This window comes from Ascaphus truei, chromosome 17, assembly GCF_040206685.1.
Source record: "Ascaphus truei isolate aAscTru1 chromosome 17, aAscTru1.hap1, whole genome shotgun sequence".
NCBI lineage: Eukaryota > Metazoa > Chordata > Amphibia > Anura > Ascaphidae > Ascaphus > Ascaphus truei.
The window spans coordinates 29,165,857-29,186,149 of record NC_134499.1 but is presented as its reverse complement, the minus strand read 5'-3'; the positions used below and the strand labels follow the sequence as shown (position 1 = coordinate 29,186,149).

The 20,293-nt window shown below is 44.5% G+C and overlaps 1 protein-coding gene across 1 annotated transcript in view; it reads right to left on the bottom strand.

Annotated features, from left to right (window-relative positions):
* Positions 1-2,204: 2,204 nt before the first annotated feature.
* LOC142467793 (uncharacterized) overlaps positions 2,205-20,293 on the bottom strand; it is a 19,721-nt gene continuing 1,632 nt past the window's right edge. The window contains exons 2-19 of the mRNA XM_075573654.1: positions 20,218-20,239; positions 19,932-20,003; positions 19,397-19,432; positions 19,229-19,309; positions 18,415-18,468; positions 17,687-17,740; positions 17,548-17,610; positions 16,712-16,774; positions 15,946-16,062; positions 14,101-14,178; positions 13,814-13,867; positions 12,987-13,035; positions 10,352-10,390; positions 8,681-8,776; positions 5,973-6,095; positions 5,146-5,205; positions 3,821-3,997; positions 2,205-3,214 (exon numbers count right to left, since the gene is read on the bottom strand). Of these exons, the coding sequence (XP_075429769.1) occupies positions 3,189-3,214; positions 3,821-3,997; positions 5,146-5,205; positions 5,973-6,095; positions 8,681-8,776; positions 10,352-10,390; positions 12,987-13,035; positions 13,814-13,867; positions 14,101-14,178; positions 15,946-16,062; positions 16,712-16,774; positions 17,548-17,610; positions 17,687-17,740; positions 18,415-18,468; positions 19,229-19,309; positions 19,397-19,432; positions 19,932-20,003; positions 20,218-20,239 (1,264 nt within the window). The 3' untranslated portion in view covers positions 2,205-3,188. The remainder of the gene's footprint in view (positions 3,215-3,820; positions 3,998-5,145; positions 5,206-5,972; positions 6,096-8,680; positions 8,777-10,351; positions 10,391-12,986; positions 13,036-13,813; positions 13,868-14,100; positions 14,179-15,945; positions 16,063-16,711; positions 16,775-17,547; positions 17,611-17,686; positions 17,741-18,414; positions 18,469-19,228; positions 19,310-19,396; positions 19,433-19,931; positions 20,004-20,217; positions 20,240-20,293) is intronic.

Below are 20,293 nucleotides of genomic sequence, written 5' to 3'. Positions count from 1 at the left end.
CACAGAACTCTTTGGGGTATATCCTATTAGCTTCGAGGTCATCGGCATCGAAGGCAATGGGGATTTCTGTGTCAGATCGCACGGATCGGCGATCTCGGAGCTTATAGAACAGGGGTAGCCAACTCTAGTCCTCGAGAGCTACCAACAGGTCAGGATGCCCCTGCTTCCGCACCGGTAGCTCAATCAGGGGCTCAGTCTTCAACCCCTTAATCCAGGAGTTCTCAATTCTAGTTCTCAAGACCCCCCCCCCCCAATAGGTCAGGTTTTAAGGATATCTCAGTTTCAGCACATATAGCCAAATCAGTGGCTCAGTCTTCGACCCCTTAATCCAGGGGTTCTCAATTCTTGTTCTCAAGACACCCCCCCCCCCCCATAGGTCAGGTTTTAAGGATAGTCTTCGGCTGAGCCACCTGTGCTGAAGCAGGGATATCCTGAACTGTTGGTAGCTCTTGAGGACTTGAGGACTGCAGTTGGCTACCCTTGTTATAGAATACACCCATTTGCCTTCAGGTGAGTTTATCAAACAATTTGCCCAAACTGTAGCAAAGAAGGACAACTTTGTACATTTTTTCTCTCTCCCTATCTGTGACATTTACTGAACACTGGGATATACTAAGTGCCCACGCTGAGTATCACACCCGATCTGAGCCTTATGTGCAAGTGTGCTGTGGGAAATGTTCTCTACATTAGACAAAGGATTAAAAAAAAAACCTGCTGTTCAGTTCTAGCTTTCTTAATTAAAATAGGGCTATGCAGAAAAACAGCTGTTTTGAACAATTAGCTGGGAAGATTAGTAACAGCTCAGCTCTGGAAATGAAGTTGCAATCAGAACATGGGATTGTGTGACTTCAGTAACATCAAATATGACACATTTAACATGTAATCGTTTTGTTGCACGCCTAAACATTCTTTTTTTTTTAAACGAAAATATTCAATAACAATGACAACTAAACCTTAGCATTTGACAGTGCCTAACCCAGGAGGTGGGTTGGTGGGGGGAAGGGGGGGGTCCCAAACAAAATGAGTAAAAAATTATCTTTATTGGTCCATAGTTAAAAAACGGAGGTAGGTGCCCTCCTACGCGTTTCCAGGGCGAACAGGTCAGATTCTCAGGATATCCCTGCTTCAGCACAGGTGGCTCAGTCATAATGACTGAGCCACTGATCGAGCCACCTGTGCGGAAGCAGGGATATCCTGAAAACCTGACCTGTTGGTGGCCCTTGAGGACTGGAGTTGGCCACCCCTGGTTTAACCGTATGTTGCCGGGAAGGTCTGTAATGCGTTGATTGGACTTCAACAGATTTAAAATGAAGGCAGAGACAGCATTACCCCTCGCATTCACCCCCACTCCTTGGCTTCCGTAAAGCTCTTAAAAGCTAAAGGGACAAGCAACAGATTGCTCAACATCTTCACATCTGTGTTGAAACTTCAATGTGGGTCATGCCCAACTTGATCATCCATTACATGGAAGATGCCATCCCTGGAAAAGTAGTCTTGAATACCACAAAGGACCTTCCAGCAGCAGAGCGGTTAAGCACAGTCCAGACACACACGTTAAGTGGCTTAGAACACAAAAGACCAGCTTTTTTTTTTTTCATATAACAAAATGAGAAATAGCGAGCGAATAAAAGTCATACAATCATTTGCAACAGTATCACAAGCAATATGCTTGGCAGGACTTGACAATAGCACCATATTATTATCCCTGCTTTTTTTATATTATGGTTGACAACCATTTTTTTAATATATATATATAAAGCATTATAAAAAAAGTATATACTGTATATTTACATACAAACATGTGCTCTGACATTTTTACAGCTTCTATTTTGAAAACCTTCAGCACCTGTTAGAGACGTTTGTCAGCACGAAAGTGACACTTTTGTCAAATGATGGGTCTCTTTGCCGACGCATTTCGAGACCTAGATATTGATGTGAATAGACAGCACATCAAAAGCAGCACAACCTGTGTTGAAGACAAAGGCCCATATTCAGTAGGAGCGGATACGCCATAATGTACCTACTGGCACTGGAAGACCCCTTATGTCCCGGTCAAGTCAATGGACTAAAACAGGAGTGGTCAACTCCAGTCCTCAAGGGCCACCAACAGGTCATATTTCCAGGATATCCCTGCTTCAGCACAGGTGGCTCAGTCAACGACATCCACCTGTGCTGAAGCAGGGATATCCTGGAAATCTGACCTGTTGGCAACCATTGAAGATTGGAGTTGACCACTCCTGGACTATAAAGGTGTCTTTCAGCACTAGAAAATGTCCTATGGAATATGCTGCGCAATACATATATATATATATCCTAAAGTCTAATTGTTTACTATGGAATTATTTTTAATTCCATAAACGTGATGCTTTAAAAGAAATAAATAAAACAAAGTAGTTGATACCTATTCAAGTGAACGGCTTTTCATTGCCATTGGCTACTGTGGTTTACATAGAGTCTAGTTTAGTGTCTATTCATGCATACCAAGAAGTCCAAAGCCTATGAGAGGGACATAGTGGTTCTGGATAGAAAAATAATGATATTTTTTTTTTGGGGGGGGGGGGTTCTTAAACTGAAAGAATTAATATCTAGGAGACCACAGGTACTAAAAAGCATTGAAATTAAGTACTAATCACCAGGCAGTTTATTATGCATCTTGGGTTTTTATGTCCTATTGTACTGCCCCATAATAACATGCTCCTTATAAATAAATGAAAATAACATGAAGGTTTTTCTCTGAGACAGAAATTATAGACTTTGCAATGTATTGTAAGCTAGAGAAGGTGGAAATAAAAGCAGTAATATATATATATATATATATATATATATATATATATATATATTTGTGGACTAAATACATGGAGCTGATGCTGTAGGAGAATTCAGTGTGTTGTGACCTATTATTTCACTTGATAAAATGTTCACTTTAGGTAGAATAGTAGTATAAAAATAGCACCATTTCTCTGCTACAGCAATCTATTATGCACCATGTGTTACAATCATCATAATTATATTAATATAAAATAATAAAACACACACACACACACACAGTATTTCCCAGATCTAAAAATAACACAGGAACACAAGTCTCTCTTGTTCTGGATGCTGCAGTTTGCACCGTTTTCCCAAACTAGTCGAATCTTACAAAAATATTACAATGTACACAATTTCTCCCCATCTTCTGTGCTTCCTTAGCTCCCGACGTCCTGTGGTTTATCTGCGAACACAAAAGAAGAAACCAGTTTTTTTTTAAATATCTGTTTTGCGTGCTGATTAATAAGGGTGGGTAGGTTTCGTAGGTTCGAAATCCGGACTTCACAAACTTCGCCGTTTGGTCGGCGGTCTGAGTTGAACGCATTTTTCGAAATCGGAGAAAAATTACGACCCAGCAATTAAACAATAAACTCGGCAAACTTTGGGGGGTCGGCGAATTAAAAGAACGCACAGACGTCTCCACAATAGGATAGATTTTGGACCAGATCGCACAATCAGATCCCCTAAGAACCATTGTGCTCTACACCCTTTGGGAGGAAAGGAGTTAAACTGTGAGGGCTGATAATATAACACAGTGGTGCACAAAAACAAAACGCCCACTTGAATGGCCTCTTTAAGTGGGCAGCAACCAGGAATTAAACAAATAGATATATTATAAAACCCATGTTAGAACTCATAGAAAATTCTTCAACCAATTGTGCTTTTTGGCTAGAATCACGGATCTCTGTATTCTTCCTAAATTGAAATGTTAGGCTTGTTTATTTTGTATTAAACAAAATGACAAAAATACTCAGGTTAGTCTCCATATTCGTGGGTTTTTTTAACGCACCTGCTGATTTCCTGGGTACGCATTGCAGCTCACACTCGTCCTGGTCATCAAACCGGTTGAGGTTCCCGCCGCAGCCGCTGTACACGAATGGACGGCACGCTCCCACCACGCGGTTATAGTACCATCTCAGCGTGTATTTGCTGCAGTCTCCCTCGTGCATGGGGAAGCGGCACGGATCTGGTGGATGGCACAGGGGTACGATGTTATCCACATGTAAGCATCACGTATAAGGAACGTTCTGTACGGCTTCAAGCATGTACTGTAGAGAGGAACCTCGCTCAGAAACCCCTAGATGTTGTTAGCGTGCTGCCGAGGGAGTGTGGGTATCGAGATAAAGAGATGTGCCTAAAGGAGGCACCAAAGATCCCTTCTAAGAGGCGCACAGCAAACCTTTATAATATAATTTGGTCAGGGGTGAATTGATATATACATGAAATAAAAAAGGTTTATTAAATAACTTAGTTAAAATCGTGTTGTGTAGTGTGATGTGTATGACACAGATAAAAATAGACTGGTTAAGTCTATAGTACTACTCTGTTATCCTAGTCACTACCAATAGTGAACAATGCTAAAGTCTTTAGCATTGTTCACTATTGGTAGTGACTAGGATAACAGAGTTACACATCACACTACACAACACGATTTTAACGAAGTTATTTAATAAACCTTTTTTATTTTATGTATATATCAATTCACCCCTGACCAAATTATATTATAAAGGTTTGCTGTGCGCCTCTTAGAAGGGATCTTTGGTGCCTCCTTTAGGCACATCTCTTTATCTCGGCTTCAAGCATGGAAGACTTCCAGGCAACCAGTGTTGGGTAGTTGTGGATGTGTCAACTTTTCAGAACAGTTGGTGAACGCTGCAAAATGGGCTGTTTTGGGGGTTGGGGGGGGGGGGGACCCCAGCAAGGTTTGACAAAAAGTGTTGGCATGGTGACATGGTATTTTTAATGCAACTTTTGAAAAATGTTGACTGAAATGGAACCATTTCTACAACATTTACGCTGCACGATTGCAGCTGAACTAACACGGCTATTTTTTACTTAATACCTTTTAGTTGAATTTCCAATTGAAATTGAGATTTGTTTGACAAAACAAAGGAAAAAATGTAATTCGAAAATTCAGTGAACCGAAGCAGGATGGCTGTGTTTTCACATAAATAAATGGGAGCCCTGTACCCCAACTCTTCCAAAGTCGGGGGGCCTTGGGCAAGGAAACCCCATGTAAATACTGATTATATGTACGCTTTTTCTTCTTTTTTTGTTGCACAAATCATGCAGATAAGAACGTTGAGAGACGCGGCAGAGATATCTCGTTAGTACCTTCCTGTGAAGTATCTCTTTTACGCCGTTCATTTGCTACAGGCGCTGTTATGGTCGTGTCTGTAATGAGAGAGGAAAGTGACGTTTTAAATTAGGTCCCTCGTCTTCCGGAAAATAGATCCTAAATTGTGCTATTTGAGATTGATATATTTGACCACAGAGTGCTGCCTAATCACCATGAGTCCCAGTATGGTCAACAACAAGCCTTCCTATTTAGTGTTGGGCTCCCTGAAGTAAGGGGTTCTATTCTGTTGACTGGGGGGCTTTTTTGGTGTGTCCCAGTATCAATTTTGTTTTTAGATATCACTTTACAGTATTATTGCTCACTGCACTTAAACCATCTCCTGTCTCTTTATCGGTCTCTTACCTCAGGGGGGGCTCAACTCCAGTCCTCAAGGCACCCGCCAACAGGTCAGGTTTTCAGGATATCCCGGTTTCAGCACAGGTGGCTCAATCAGAGGCTCAGTGACTGAGCCTTTGATTGAGCCACCTGTGCGGAAGCAGGGGCTGATTGAGCCACCTGTGCTGATGCTGGGATATCCTGAAAACCTGACCTGTTGGGGGGGGGGGGGGGGGGGTTGAGCACTGGAGTTGCGCACCCCTGTCCTATCTCATGGAATGGTTGGAGTAAGGATTCCTTTGCCAATTGTATGTTTATTTTTTATGCCCCTATAGTGTTGTAACTTCCTTTATGGTAATATGTATTCTGTGAAGTGGGGTGTGCATGGTTAGCATTACATTGTATCAATGTGGGAGAGGGGTTAACGTGTTTCCCCAAGCACCCACTCAGCCCTTTATGCCATTCAGATGGAGAGCCGAGCACTGACCGTCTGCCAGCAGAGTGCTCTCTGTGCCATCCTCATCTTCCGTGGCATCCGTGTAATCCTCCACCGTGTATACATGCTCATAATCAGGGTCATTGGTATTCACCACAACTCGCAGCTCCCGCCCTGCAGGAAAAAACACCGCAGCGAGCAGCGTGAAAGGGCGGGTGCGAAACAGAAGGAGCAGCGTGAAATAGCAGGCGTCAAATGTAAGGAGCAGCGTGAAAGTGCGGGCGTCAAATGTAAGGAGCAGCGTGAAATAGCGGGCGTCAAATGTAAGGAGCAGCGTGAAATAGCGGGCGTCAAATGTAAGGAGCAGCGTGAAAGAGCAGGCGTCAAATGTAAGGAGCAGCGTGAAAGAGCGGGCGTCAAATGTAAGGAGCAGCGTGAAAGAGCGGCATCAAATGTAAGGAGCAGCGTGAAAGATCGGGCGTCAAATGTAAGGAGCAGCGTGAAAGAGCGGGCTTCAAACAGAAGGAGCAGCGTGAAATAGCGGGCGTCAAATGTAAGGAGCAGCGTGAAAGAGCGGCGTCAAACAGAAGGAGCAGCGTGAAATAGCGGGCGTCAAATGTAATGAGCAGCGTGAAAGAGCGGGCGTCAAATGTAATGAGCAGCGTGAAAGAGCGGGCGTCAAATGTAATGAGCAGCGTGAAAGAGCGGGCGTCAAATGTAATGAGCAGCGTGAAAGAGCGGGCGTCAAACAGAAGGAGCAGCATGAAAGAGCGGTGTCAAATGTAAGGAGCAGCGTGAAAGAGCGGGCGTCAAACAGAAGGAGCAGCGTGAAAGAGCGGCGTCAAATGTAAGGAGCAGCGTGAAAGAGCGGGCGTCAAATGTAAGGAGCAGCGTGAAAGTGCGGGCGTCAAATGTAAGGAGCAGCGTGAAATAGCGGCGTCAAACAGAAGGAGCAGCATGAAAGAGCGGCGTCAAATGTAAGGAGCAGCGTGAAATAGCAGGCGTCAAATGTAAGGAGCAGCGTGAAAGAGCGGCGTCAAACAGAAAGAGCAGCGTGAAAGAGCGGGCGTCAAATGTAAGGAGCAGCGTGAAATAGCGGGCGCAAACGGAACGAGCAGCGGGAAAGAGCGGGCGTCAAACAGAAGGAGCAGCGTGAAAGAGCGGCGTCAAATGTAAGGAGCAGCGTGAAATAGCGGGCGCAAACAGAAGGAGCAGCATGAAATAGCTGGTGTCAAATGTAAGGAGCAGCGTGAAAGTGCGGGCGTCAAACAGAAGGAGCAGCGTGAAAGAGCGGGCGTCAAATGTAAGGAGCAGCGTGAAACAGAAGGAGCAGCGTGAAAGAGCGGGCGTCAAATGTAAGGAGCAGCGTGAAACAGAAGGAGCAGCGTGAAAGCTCAAGAAAAGTCTCCACGGCAGGGGGGCTCAACTCCAGTGCTAAAGGGCCACCAACAGGTCAGGTTTTAAGGATATCCCTGCTTCAGCACAGGTGGCTCAATCAAAATGACTGAAGCACTGATTGAGCCACCTGTGTTGAAGCAGGGATAGCCTTAAAACCTGTCCTGCTGGTGGCCTTTGGGGACTGGAGTTGAGCCCCCCCCCCCTGCTCCAAGGGGAGTAGACTTGGTGTAGTGGGGAATGCACCGGTGTTGAAGTAGGAGAACCAACTTAGAATCCCAGTGCCAACTTCTTTTGACCTTACACATGACCCTGTAATCTATATGCACCGAGCATCATTAGATCACAAGCGTTTCTTTGGTGAGCAGGTTATTACGGGGGAATACATGCATCCATGCTCACAATGGCAATACCACCCTGGGAAAATCCAAGTGGACAGAGCATAAAACAGTCTTAGGAGGTTCTTCGTTAAATTGCAATAGTCCCAAGCAGTGGATTCCATGAAAACAAGGACTGGGGAGAGAACGAAGGACATCTTCCAAATGCTTGGCCTGATTTTTGTGCCGGTTCAGAACATTTCCTGCTCTGTTGCTTCATTTCTGCACCTTTTATAGTGCGAGCGGCTGGCCGAGCAACAAGGAGAGAGCTGGATAAGGAGTCAGGAGCAAATCTTGGAGCCTTGTCCCCTTGATCTATCACAGGGGTGGGCAACTCCAGTCCTCAAGGGCCACCAACAGGTCAGGTTTTCAGGATATCCCTGCTTCAGCACAGCTGGCTCAATTAGTGGCGCAGTCTTCGACTGCACCATCTGTGCTGAAGCAGGGATATCCTGACAACCTGACCTGTTGGTGGCTCTTGAGGACTGGAGTTGCCCACCCCTTGTATATCTTGTTCCCCTGTGCATCACTGTTATGTGTACACAACTTCGATAAATGACGCCACCTCAAAGCTGCAGTAAGGCAGACAGAGTGCACTCCGGGGGGTTACAGAGTACTTCCAAAATCTGGAGCTCCGTACAAAATTGTGAGTTCAGAACTCAAATTTTAGCTAATATTTTATTTTTTCCCCCCCTATTTTCTTTCTTTGTTAATCGTAGAGCCTAATTCATTTGAAAGCGATTGCTTTCTATGTGGGGATGAATGCACTACTGGGGCTATTGCTTTCTAGACAGACAGAGAAAAGCGCTTCATGCCAGCATAGAACAGAGGCGAGGAGCCAGGACACAAGCATTTCTATGAAGATGGCAGTGATGTGTGCTGTGTAAACAATACGTGGTTCATTTGTAAAGCAGCAAAGCATCTCTGTGTGACTACAAATGCTAACTAGCCCATCTGCTGCAGCAAAGCCTAAAAGACACAACTCACCCTCATCTTCATCAATGTGTGAGAACTTTAGGGCTGGGACTAGACGTGAGTTAACAGACGGGTGCGATGGGGGAGATGGATAGTTGGAAAGAAAACCTGGGAGGTGTAAGGACATAACACAGACTTCAAACTGGGGGCAGGAGGAAGGGGCAGGTTAATGTGGACACGGGAAATGATTACATGCATCAAGGTATCACAAGTCATATGCAGGTCATTGTTCAAGGTCAGTGTTCAAGGTCGGGGCCAGCTCAGATACACAATGTATGGGATATCTGGGACCGTGGCTGCAAACTTTACTGAGATGTGTCAAAGAGTAAACATTAACAAAAACAGAAAGTCTACAAGTGTGTTATCGCAACACAGTATCAAGAAGGTAATATCAAAGCACCATTTTCTCATACTACACTAGAAGTGTGTGTGTGTGTGTGTGTGTGTGTGAATTGTGTTCATTTCAGAGACCCCCAGCTCCAAACCTTTAACTAAAATAAACAAATAAACAAAACATAACATAAACTGCAGGAGAAGACACCGTCTCCACGCATTAGGCGGAGCGGTGAGGCAACCAGACGCCACTCATCTATAGTTTTGTGTGCCCATGCTTTATATGTCTATGTAAGAGCGCTTTTACTTGTACAAATACATTTTAAAAGTATACACAGTCCGCACTATGGTTAAATAACAATTATTTAAGTCACACTCTATATAGGAGCGCCTAATACCATTCTTCTGGTTAAGAGCCAACAGATTTGGAACTTTTGATTTGGTTTTAAGGACCCCCGATTTACCGCTGCACCAAACAAACTGTTCAACACTCACACCAGGGCGAGTAGTTTCATTCAATATGTTTTGTTCAATGTTGGAAAGAAACTGGTGCTTTAAACATACGAACAATAATACAATAACAACAGGTGACAGTGCCTGGAATTTAGAGAGGAAACTTACAAATGGGCCAATTCTCAGTATGTGCTTATGCTTTTTATTGATCATTCCTTATTTTTCTGAAGTTTTTTTTAATGTACTCTTATTTAAAACACACGGTCAGGAGCCAGTTTAACGTGCAAGGGATTAATACGAGGAATACAATGAAATAATTGTGATGTTAATAGAGGAATGAAGGTAGAGTTATCTGAGACACAAACCCAGGTCCATATACACAAGAAGGACACGGGCAAAGCCAGGTAATGTCAGGCTGGTTATTCTCATTCTAAGTTAGTGAGTTGGTGAGTTGGTGAGTTGTAGTGCAAAGTTAACCCTTCAGTGCCAGAGGCTCTGCAGCATACTCCATAAAGCATCAGAATGAATGAAACAATCTATTGTAATAGTGTCATTCTGATTTCAATGAGCAAGACTTGTGCATTCTAAGGGGGGCATTTATAATGAGAATGAGAGGTTCTCAGTAGAGCTGCATAGACCAACATGGCACTGAAATGGTTAATATGTATGTACTGACATTCATATCAATATGAGTGGCACAAATATGAGATGTTCCACCCTGGGTTCAGTGGCTTTGATGCCAGCAGCAGCAGAAGTTAATTCTCCTAATACAGTCAGGGCACGAATTGTGAAAATAATGGTGAAATCAAACCAAACTCATTTTCCCCCCTTTTGTTTCCTTCTTTACCTGAGCTATAAATGTCATGATATGATGGAAAAAGAGAAATAACACTTTACCCACAGGATTTACTACAGATGTCAACTGACCTCCACAGGCTGAAACAAAGAAACAACAGGTTAGTTCCATCCCGGTTTATACCTTAATTCAAGGGTTCTCAAATCCGGTGCTCAAAACCCCCCAAAAGGTCTGGAGTTAAGGATATCCCAGCTTCAGCACAGGTGGCTCAATCAGGGGCTCAGTCGAAGACTTGAGGACTGAAGTTGAGAACCCGTGCCTTAATCACCAGATACAGTATGTCAAACATCTATGGAGATCCAATTACCCACAGCACACACCCCAGTTATTCTACCCCTGTTCCACTCTACCCCCGAGACTGTGTAAGCATTGTATGCAACAGGATTTTGATGTTCATTTTGTTGCACCCTCTTTAGATGCCGTTTGAGATTACCAAAGTTACTTCTGAAGATGTGGATGCGGAGGCTTCTAATGTATAAATACAATTTCTGTACTCTGCGACACCACTGCACTAAAAACAGCAATGCCAACGCAAGAATCACTGTGGGTAGCAGTGACTCCAGTAGGTAAGTGAGCAGCTCGGCAGCACTACATGCGGTTAATATCTTAGCGTTGGTTCTGATTAATAGTACTTTTTGGGCGTCTGACAACATTATTTTAATGCCATTCCCAACACTAATCCGTCCAAAATGCTGCTGCTAGACTCATCTACCTCACTCACCGCAACACGTCTACTGCTCCACTACACACATCCCTACACTGGCTTCCCAATGCCTCTAAAATGAAATGTAAAACCTTAGTAATGACTTAGGCTGAGTCCATAGAGACTGCAGCCGTGCAGAGGCGCGCTGAGGCTGAGGGAAAGCGAGTGCTTTCCCTGGCCTTAGTTCGCGCGCCATCCGGGGGCGTGTCGGGGGGGGGGCGGGTCAGTGATGTCACAGAGCTGGCTCGCCCTCATTGGGCGAACCGCTCACGTGACCGGCCCTGCGCTCCCTTGAGTGCAGAAACTAACATTGAAATGTCGGCTACGCTTCCACACGCCTGCAGAAGCGTGCGCGAGCCCCTGCTAAAGCCGCTCTCATTGCGGCTGCAGGGGCTCACTGCCGAGTGTGAGCGCGGATGACCGCGGGCCTTACAAAGGTCTCAATGACTGCCCCTTACATCTCTGCCCTCATCCACAAATACATACAGTACCTACAGATGAAACTGCTGGTTGTAGGCCGCTTGCCTTGAGAATTCATGCACTAGAACCCATCCAATGCTGTGAGATTCCTGCAGCCAGAGTAATGGCCCATCGGATTATCACAGAACGGTCCCTGCATTTGAATGGGACTCACGCTGTGTGAATCCTACCAGGCGGTGAGTCCCATTCAAACGCAGGGAACCCCGCTGTGTTAATCCGATGGGCCATTACAGCCTTTCGGTGGCCCATCTCAGGAGTTACTGCGAGATGGTCACAGATTTTACTTGGTAAGTGGCCTAAAACCGTCAGTTGCATCTGTATGTCCCCTACATTCTCCCCACAACATCCGCCTTTCCTCCCACCTTATTACCTTCTCTCACTCCCGCCTACAAGACTTCTCCCGTGCTGCCCCTTCTCTCTGAAATTCCTTACCCCGCACCATCAGACTCTCCCCCCCCCAGCTCTCATATGTTTTAAAACTCCCTAAGTTCTCACCTTTTCAAGGAAGCCTGCTCGCCCTACCTCTAACGTCCAACTCCCCTCTCCCTCCAACACCATTAGGACCAGCTGCGTTGCTGGACTAATCTCCCCCCCCCACACCCCTTCCCCTCCCCAAAACCTTAATGGATTCAGCTGTCAAACTGGGCTATATTCTAACCTAGGTGTTCGTATACTTTTGTGTCTGCACCCCTCTGCCTGCTCTCCACCCCTGCTTGCGCCCCTCCCCCTTACCTTGTCGCCGGTGTTCTGACATCATGTGATGCCGCGTTGCCATTGCCATGGCAATACGGCATCACGTGACCCTCGTGGCGTAATTTGGCACTGCATCGCCAGAGACAAAGTAAGGGAACTTACAGAGAGAGAGAGAGGCCTTGCGCACTGCACTGGCATTTAATTTAAATGCTTTGGGGAAGAGCACAGGTCCTCTGTAAACACCATGCTCCCCTAGAAAATGTTGCGCCCCCAGTTTGCGCGCCCCTTTTCTAACCTGAGCACACCTTATCCTACAATCAGCAGCCACCTTACCTTCTTGTTTCAACATTGTCCTTCATTCCCTCTAGACTGTAAGCTCTCACGTACAGGGCCCTCATGACCTCTTTGTACCTGTTTGTGCGTGCTTGTCCTCACCTGTATATAACTGTTTATTTTTGTACTATACATATACACTCTGTACCCCCATTATACCGCGCTGGGAAATATGTTGGTGCATCACAAATAAATGATAATAATAATAAATTACACTGACAATTAATGTCACTCAGAAATACTCAGAAACATGTGGAACAAGGCAGCCCCAGGTGACATGTCCCACAGTATTTAGTGACTCTCTCAGGCCATAGTTCCGAGGGTCACCAATAGTGTTATTTACTCACTCATGTCCAAACTGGTGGCACTGCTGCTGTAATGGCATGATAGTAATGACAATGACGTGTCACAAACACAAATCAGTGCATGCCACGGGATCTACTGGGAGATTTGTTCCTTTGACTCACCACAGTGTTGGCTCATTTCCTGCCTGACGAAGCCCCGGACCTCATCTTCCTGAGGGCAACAAGGAGAAACGTCATCAATTGCCTACAATGTAGCAACTGAACACATTGGTTATCAGCAGCTGCAGGGCAGAGGTCTGGAGCAGGGGGGCTCAACTACAGTCTTCAAGACCCCCCAATAGATTAGGTTTTAAGGCTATCCCAACTTCCGTACAGGTTGCTCAATCAGTGGCTCCATTGAAGACTGAGCCACCTGTGCTGAAGCAGGGATTTCTTTAAAACCTAACCTATTGGGGGTCTTGAGGACTGGAGTTGAGCACCACTGGTCTGGAGAATGAGGGGGGTGCCATTTTAGGCATCAAATGTTAGTACCCCCTACGTGTGGCATAGTGACCAAAGAACAATCTTTGAAGTGGGAGTACTTGGTTCACATCTCAGTACTAACTTCTCATGACTGGCTATATTGATTGTTCTCCAGCACTACAAATTAGATTATAAGCTCTTTGTGAACAGACAAGCCCAGCAAGCTCTTACCCCAGAACCCATCACATCATATATATATTTGTGACAAAAAGAGAGCTACTGAGTATAGCCAAATGTATGCAACAGACAAAAATACCCAATGCTGCATTCATTGTATAGGCTCTGTGTACCTGTAAAATCTACTATATAACAGCACATACAGTACACACTAACCACTGCATAAAAATACATTCTTTGTAATAAAAAATTAAAGTGCAATCTGCGTCCCAGAGAAACCATACAGATGATTAAATATACAGTCTTATTCCAGTATAGCCTGAATATATAAACTAAAAACCTCAGCTCACCGTCATTCCTGGAGTTCCCTTTTCTCCCCTGGTACCGTCCGGTCCGATGTTGCCCTAAAACAGTGGTTAGAATAGGTGTCACAGGACAGGAAATTTGTCCCAGTGGATTATTTTCTGACGTGCGAGTGTTTGGAAAAACCGGCAACTTTCATAAAAAGCAGAAGAACTTGTGAAAATCTCCAAGTTTAAGGTCACGAGGAAAAGCTCAGTACTTTGTACGACAGATAGACAGATCATTGCATAGCCATGCGAGTCAATGCACAGGAACAAATCAAATGCTTCCACACCTGGTCTCCTCGCTCCCCTGATATTCCCGGGATTCCACGGGGTCCCATAACGGACTCTCCCGGTGGGCCCCTATCACCCTGACAAGAGAAGAGAACAAGTACAGTACAATGCACGTAAAGTGGTCTTTTTGAGGAGTATCAATAAGAACAAGTTCTATCCGGACTTGTAATAACTCCCAGCTGCTATTATGTGTGAGAATATCCGACTCTAAGGGTTGGAAATCGCAGCTCCATCACAGAAGTTTGACCGAAATGTCACTATGTTGCTCTAATTCACCGTAACGCAGTCTTCCAACTACAAGACTAGAACATTCCGACTAAGATGAAGCTGTATATTTTACTTCTAGTTACAGAGCAGATGAGGTTGAAAAAATACATATATCCATAAAGTTCCATTTATGTTAAATGTAGTAAAAAAAAAGGTCTATCTTTTTCTTGAAGATATCTAGTGCATCTGCCATCACAGTCTCTGTTAAATCTCTTTTCTTCTGAGATAAATACATTTGAGCACTCACGTTTTGGCAGATAAAGAAGCTTTATTCTTCCAATTTACTTACAGACATATGGTATTCACGTCAAGATGACATGCGTTCTCCTAGATGGTGACTGGTGACTCCTTCGTTGATGACTCCTCTCTCACTTACCTTGCTCTTGACTGGTCTCTTATACACTAAATATTACATGATGTAGGCCTATCTTATTCTAAGTGCATTTCTTTGCATGGACTTAAGATCTTTTGTCTATCTGACATATTGTATGAATAGCTTCTTACATATAAGGCATTAAACCTTCTACTCCGAATAGCTAACTTTCAGAGAGCTTTACTCAGAAGATGTCATATAACTTTTTCATACATACTCTATTTTTAGGAGGGGGAGGCCAATAGGCTTTCTTACAGTCTCCATGGTTAGTAGTGGAGGAAACAGGAATTCAAATGAAAAGGAAAATTTTCATGCATTCTGCAACATGGGTTTAACTTTGTAACCTATCTCAGGTTATTCCTTGACAGTTTGTTTGCTCAAATGCCTCTTTGTGCTTCTCACAGTCTGTATAGCTTTATCACACTCGTAATACTGCCAGAGCACATCAATCGGTATTTTCTGGTAAATTTCTATATAATATTCATATGGCTGGCACTGGTTATTGCAGCATATTCTACATCTCAGGTGTTCTATCAGGTGAAAAACATGCCAGTGCCGGGCACTACCAGCCAAAAACATAAGAATCGAAAGGCGAACTCCACTAAAAATGAATTTATTTTGTCATGGATAAAACGGAGGTAAAGAAGACCCCCTACGCATTTCGCTCTTGAGCGCGAAACGCACAGGTGATCTTCTTTACCTCAGTTTTTATCCATGTCAAAATAAATTCCTTTTTAGTGGAGTTCACCTCTCGAGTCTTTTTGTTTTTGGCTGGCAGTGCACGGCACTGACATGTTTTTCTCCGTGTTCCAGAATCAAGAAGATTTGCACACAAAGGAGCTCACAACGACACCCGGAATGGTCGATAAGGCTCATAAGCATGTGAGTGTCATGTCTTGGGGAAAATTCCACTTGTGGACTATCCTAGATATAAGACTGCACTGATATATATGCACGATTTGAAGAGATTTATGACGCCATTTGTTCCTGGTCACCATATAGGGTAATTAAAAGATATCTTCTACAATCTTTCCAAGCCTTAGCATATATTTGCTATTATTGAAGTCCTAAGGGAGCTCTGAAATCTACATTATATATTTCACGTGTTATTTGAGTGATCTTTTCCATGTCCCTTATTCCTCTTGAGCACCAGAATCCACCCAGGACTTTGAATTGTTATATCAGGCGAGTTCAGTGTTCCTACCTTCTGTCCCTGAAGACCTTCGGGGCCCTTAGGGCCAAGTGGACCTGGAGGACCCGGAACACCTGAGGATCCATCAAGTCCTCTGGGGCCGGACGGACCAACTGTTCCAACAACACCCTTGGAAAAGAGCAGTGTGAAGCTTTGACTCTTTCGAACGAACTGCCTTTTTTTGAGCCGCCACCATGAAAGTTCTTACAGATGTAGCAACGTGAGAGTGTTTAAGGCCAGATTATGTTAAAATATCAGAAGACTCAACATGTGGGGCTCGTGTCCTATTGATAAATCACTTTCATGCTTGACCCATAAAATGTATCACAATCTGCAGAACACATTGTTCTCGTGTGTGTGTGTGTGTGTGTGTGTGTGTGGTCATTAGAACTTCATGGCATGGCTATTACAGTGCTGCAAAATGGGTCCAAAAGTAAGCCCAGTTGTGTCTTATTTTCAGTTACATTGCGCTAACAGTGTACGCAGTGCTGTACAAAATGACAATACAGGGGAAAATTAATGACAAATCAATGGGAATAAGAGCAGGGAAGTAAATGATAACGTAAGCCCAGGGGGTACCCTGCCCCAAAAGCTTACAATCTAAGTACCCTGACGTAGCATTGTTCTATTTTTACATAGGTACGGGAGTAGATTTGGAGAAATTAAAAATACGTCAATACAAACTATTTACCCCGTGTGATGCTGTCACTCTGCATTATTACAGTGTCCCCTCTGTCACCGTGTGTGAGCTCGCACGGCCGTGCATGGAAATACTTACTCTATCCCCCTTTTCGCCTTGGTCGCCTTTAGTTCCCTGTTGACCTTCCAAACCTCTGTCACCCTACAGCGAGGAGACCAAAAGCAGATGGCAGATGTTTAGAGCTGACTGTTTGCAAGTCACTCGTATGGCATAAAACACATCACACTGACGTGAAACACAGGAACTAATGTCAATTATTTGGCCCATGTACAGTAGAGTGTCCGCCTTCCTTACTGACTGTATATCATTAGATCAATGTCAGCTCCATATTTTTCTTTTCTATTCCAAGTAATTAGAATTTCTTGTATTTGACCTTATCACCTCTGCTGGGAGTAAGGTGGCCAGGCGGCTTCTCCAAAAATGCTGGACACAATGGTGAATGGTGCGACGCACTCGAGACACACACCCCTCTCTCCGCTCAATGCAGTTTACTCCTCTCCTTGGCCCCTCCCCCAGGCTCCTGACTGGCTGCATTACCCAACAGCCGCCAATCAGGATGGAGGAAAGGGCCCAGCCCCCTAGCAGCAGCCCTGCTCTCTCCATGCTCAGTGAAATCATGGGGCCCCTGAAGCCAGTCAGGTCACTATGTCCAGAGAGGTAATACCGGACACACACATGTCCAGTATTAATGCTAATTTTTTACTGGACAGAGTGCCCAAATACAGGACAGTCCGGTTCAATACTGGACACCTGGCAACCCTAGCTGGGAGGCTCTTCTATGCATTCAATACTCTTCCACTGAAGCACAGCCACACCTTTTCAATTAATTTACCACCTCCAGCTTCAGTGCATGACCCTGTGTTCTAACACTGGTGTTTTCACTATTACTGTCTCATCGCTCGTCAACTTTTTACCTTAGGTCCGACAAGTCCTTCCTTTCCAGGTAAGCCAGGGAGTCCCGGGATTCCAGCTTCTCCCTACAAACAAAACAATCAGGTATTAACACAACAAAGTTACACACAATAGCATCATGCAGAATTTGGGTTCACTTACCGAATCCCCCTTCCTCCCTACAAGTCCACCACGCCCTGGAATGCCCGAGTCACCCTAATATATACAGACAGGAAATAATCATCTACAAAGAACTTAAGCCATTTAAAAAAAATTCACAATCTGACAGGTCTACTCTTCTCCAGCCTTTAAATCTTCCCACTCTTTATTTTTGTACAGACAGCAGAAATAACAATATAAATAAAAGACAAACACAACACAATTGGTAGGGTTGCTTATCTCAGGAGGGCTCAATGCCAGTCCTCAAGCCCGCTCACCCCCCCCACCCACCCCCCCAATGTCAGGTTTTCAGGATATCCCAGCGTCAGTGCAGATGGCACAATCAGAGGCTCAGTCAAAGACTGAGCCTCTGATTGAGCCGCCTGTGCTGCAGCAGGGACTGATTGAGCCAACTGTGCTGAAGCAGGGACTGATTGAGCCACCTGTGCTGAAGTAGGGATATCCTGAACACCTGACCATTTGGGGGGGGGGGGGGGCTTGAGGACTGGAGTTGAGCTCCCCTGTCTTATTTTTAACATGTGCATCTACCCGAGTACCTTGTGGTTGAATATAATCATTCTCTCTCATCGAATGCGTCTTTGATAAAGTGCTTCCTATGTGATGTACAACTGATTATCCATTTTCCCAGGGCCTAAGATTCCAATGGGCTTTACCTGACCTCTGCATTTGCTTTTACTCTGAGATGTATTTACCTCACACTTATTTCTTACCTTGTCTCCCTTTTCACCATCCTGCCCACAAAGTCCTTTCAGACCACGGTCTCCCTGAAACACACGTCACAGCAGCAACTTATTACAAGTCACCGAGTCGCCAAAGCCTGGGCATTTTCTACAATGTAAATGTGTCACAGGAAATAGTCCCTGGAGGAAATTAATATATACTGTACTTGAAGTAGATAAGATGATGTATCATTAAATATACTGCCAGCTACATGTTGGTCAAGCAGTCCAAGTAAAGGTGCACACACTACCAGATGTAGATGCAATGGGTGCTCTGCAAAAGTAGTCCCACTAAATCACAGAACCACCAATGGTACAGAACGGAAAGACAGAGAGAGGAACTCCAGTGGCCTTTCAAAAAAAGAACATGTATTATAATACGATCAACGTTTTGGACTGTTGGTGAACCTTCTCGACAAAGGTTCGCCAGCGGACCAAAATGTTGATTGTATTATAATACTTTTTCTATTTTTGAAAGACCCCTGGAGTGTCTCTGTCTCTCTCTCTCTCTCTGTCTCTCTCTCTCTCTCTCTCTCTCTCTCTCTCTCTCCGCTTTCTGAACTAAATGTTGGTGACACTTTAAAGGCAATTCATTATCCTGACAGCCATAGTTGTAATGATTGGAACCTTAAAATGTTCATCACAAATGGTGATTACACCTAGAACAACAAATAACGTAATTTACAGTTATATTGCGAGCTATATGGGATTGGCCCCTAATCTACAAGAGAATGGTATTACATTAACTGTTTTCTGTTGAGATATCACATTTAGCTTGGGTTCCAAGCACAACATTGATTCTCACCTTGGGCCCTCTCATTGCCATGGGACCAGGACCTCCATTCTCGCCCCGTGTCCCAGGAATACCGTCCTTCCCTGGGGTTCCCTAAGAACAGAAGCCAATGGTGAGGTTCTCGTTCACCAGCTCACCAGACTAAGCACAACATAATGATGGTGAAACCACATCACTTACAGACTCCCCTGGTTCACCAGGCTCACCAACTTCTCCCTATAAAAACACAGACAACCAGTGGTTATTTAGTATTTACTCTATTTGTTTAGAAGGGTATTTTATGACAATATTATTTCCATAACTATATATGAAATAAATTGCTAACCACTTTATTATAACCTTGGCTGCTACTCTTCTTTTCTATATCATACCTTGGACTTTCTCCCTGAGCTCCAGCACCTGCAAGTACCATTTGTATATTATGTTGAGTGCAAGTATATGTTTTTCTACATATTGGACTCTTGTACTGAGATATGTAACCTGAGCCAAACTACAGAGAAGCAAGGGGATGAGGGATGTGGAGAGTCCAAATTAGCTCAACCACAGGTCCTTGGTGAGGATCTATATTATCTTTATTGATCTGGTGCATTCTGTAGGGGAAGACATGGGCGGTGGATTTAACTTGACATGGTGTTGTGTGTCTGCCCAGTGAGTGGCCTGGGTAAGACCTTGTAGCATACGTCTGCTACTTTGTACAGTACTTCACAATGGTTACCTTTTGCCCACCAGGACCTCGAGCCCCCACAAAGCCAGTGGAGCCTTTCTCTCCGTGTTCACCTTTGACTCCCTATTGAAGCAAAAACAAAGGAGAATTTGATTCTAATCCTTATTATAAATGGTTCTAATCAGTGCTGGATGACCGCATTACAAAGCATCTTACCTAAAGCGGTAGTACAGGTTGCATTGCTTGTTCTTTTTGTCATAGGATTGAAGCAGGGGGTCACCGGAGCTGAACCCCATTAATTTCAGCTCTGGGGACCCCTGCTTCCAGGGATACTTACCTCCGTAGCAGCACTGCTATCTCTGCAGCCAGGGAACGTGTGTGCCTAGCATACATTTTAAACATTCCGCTTCACG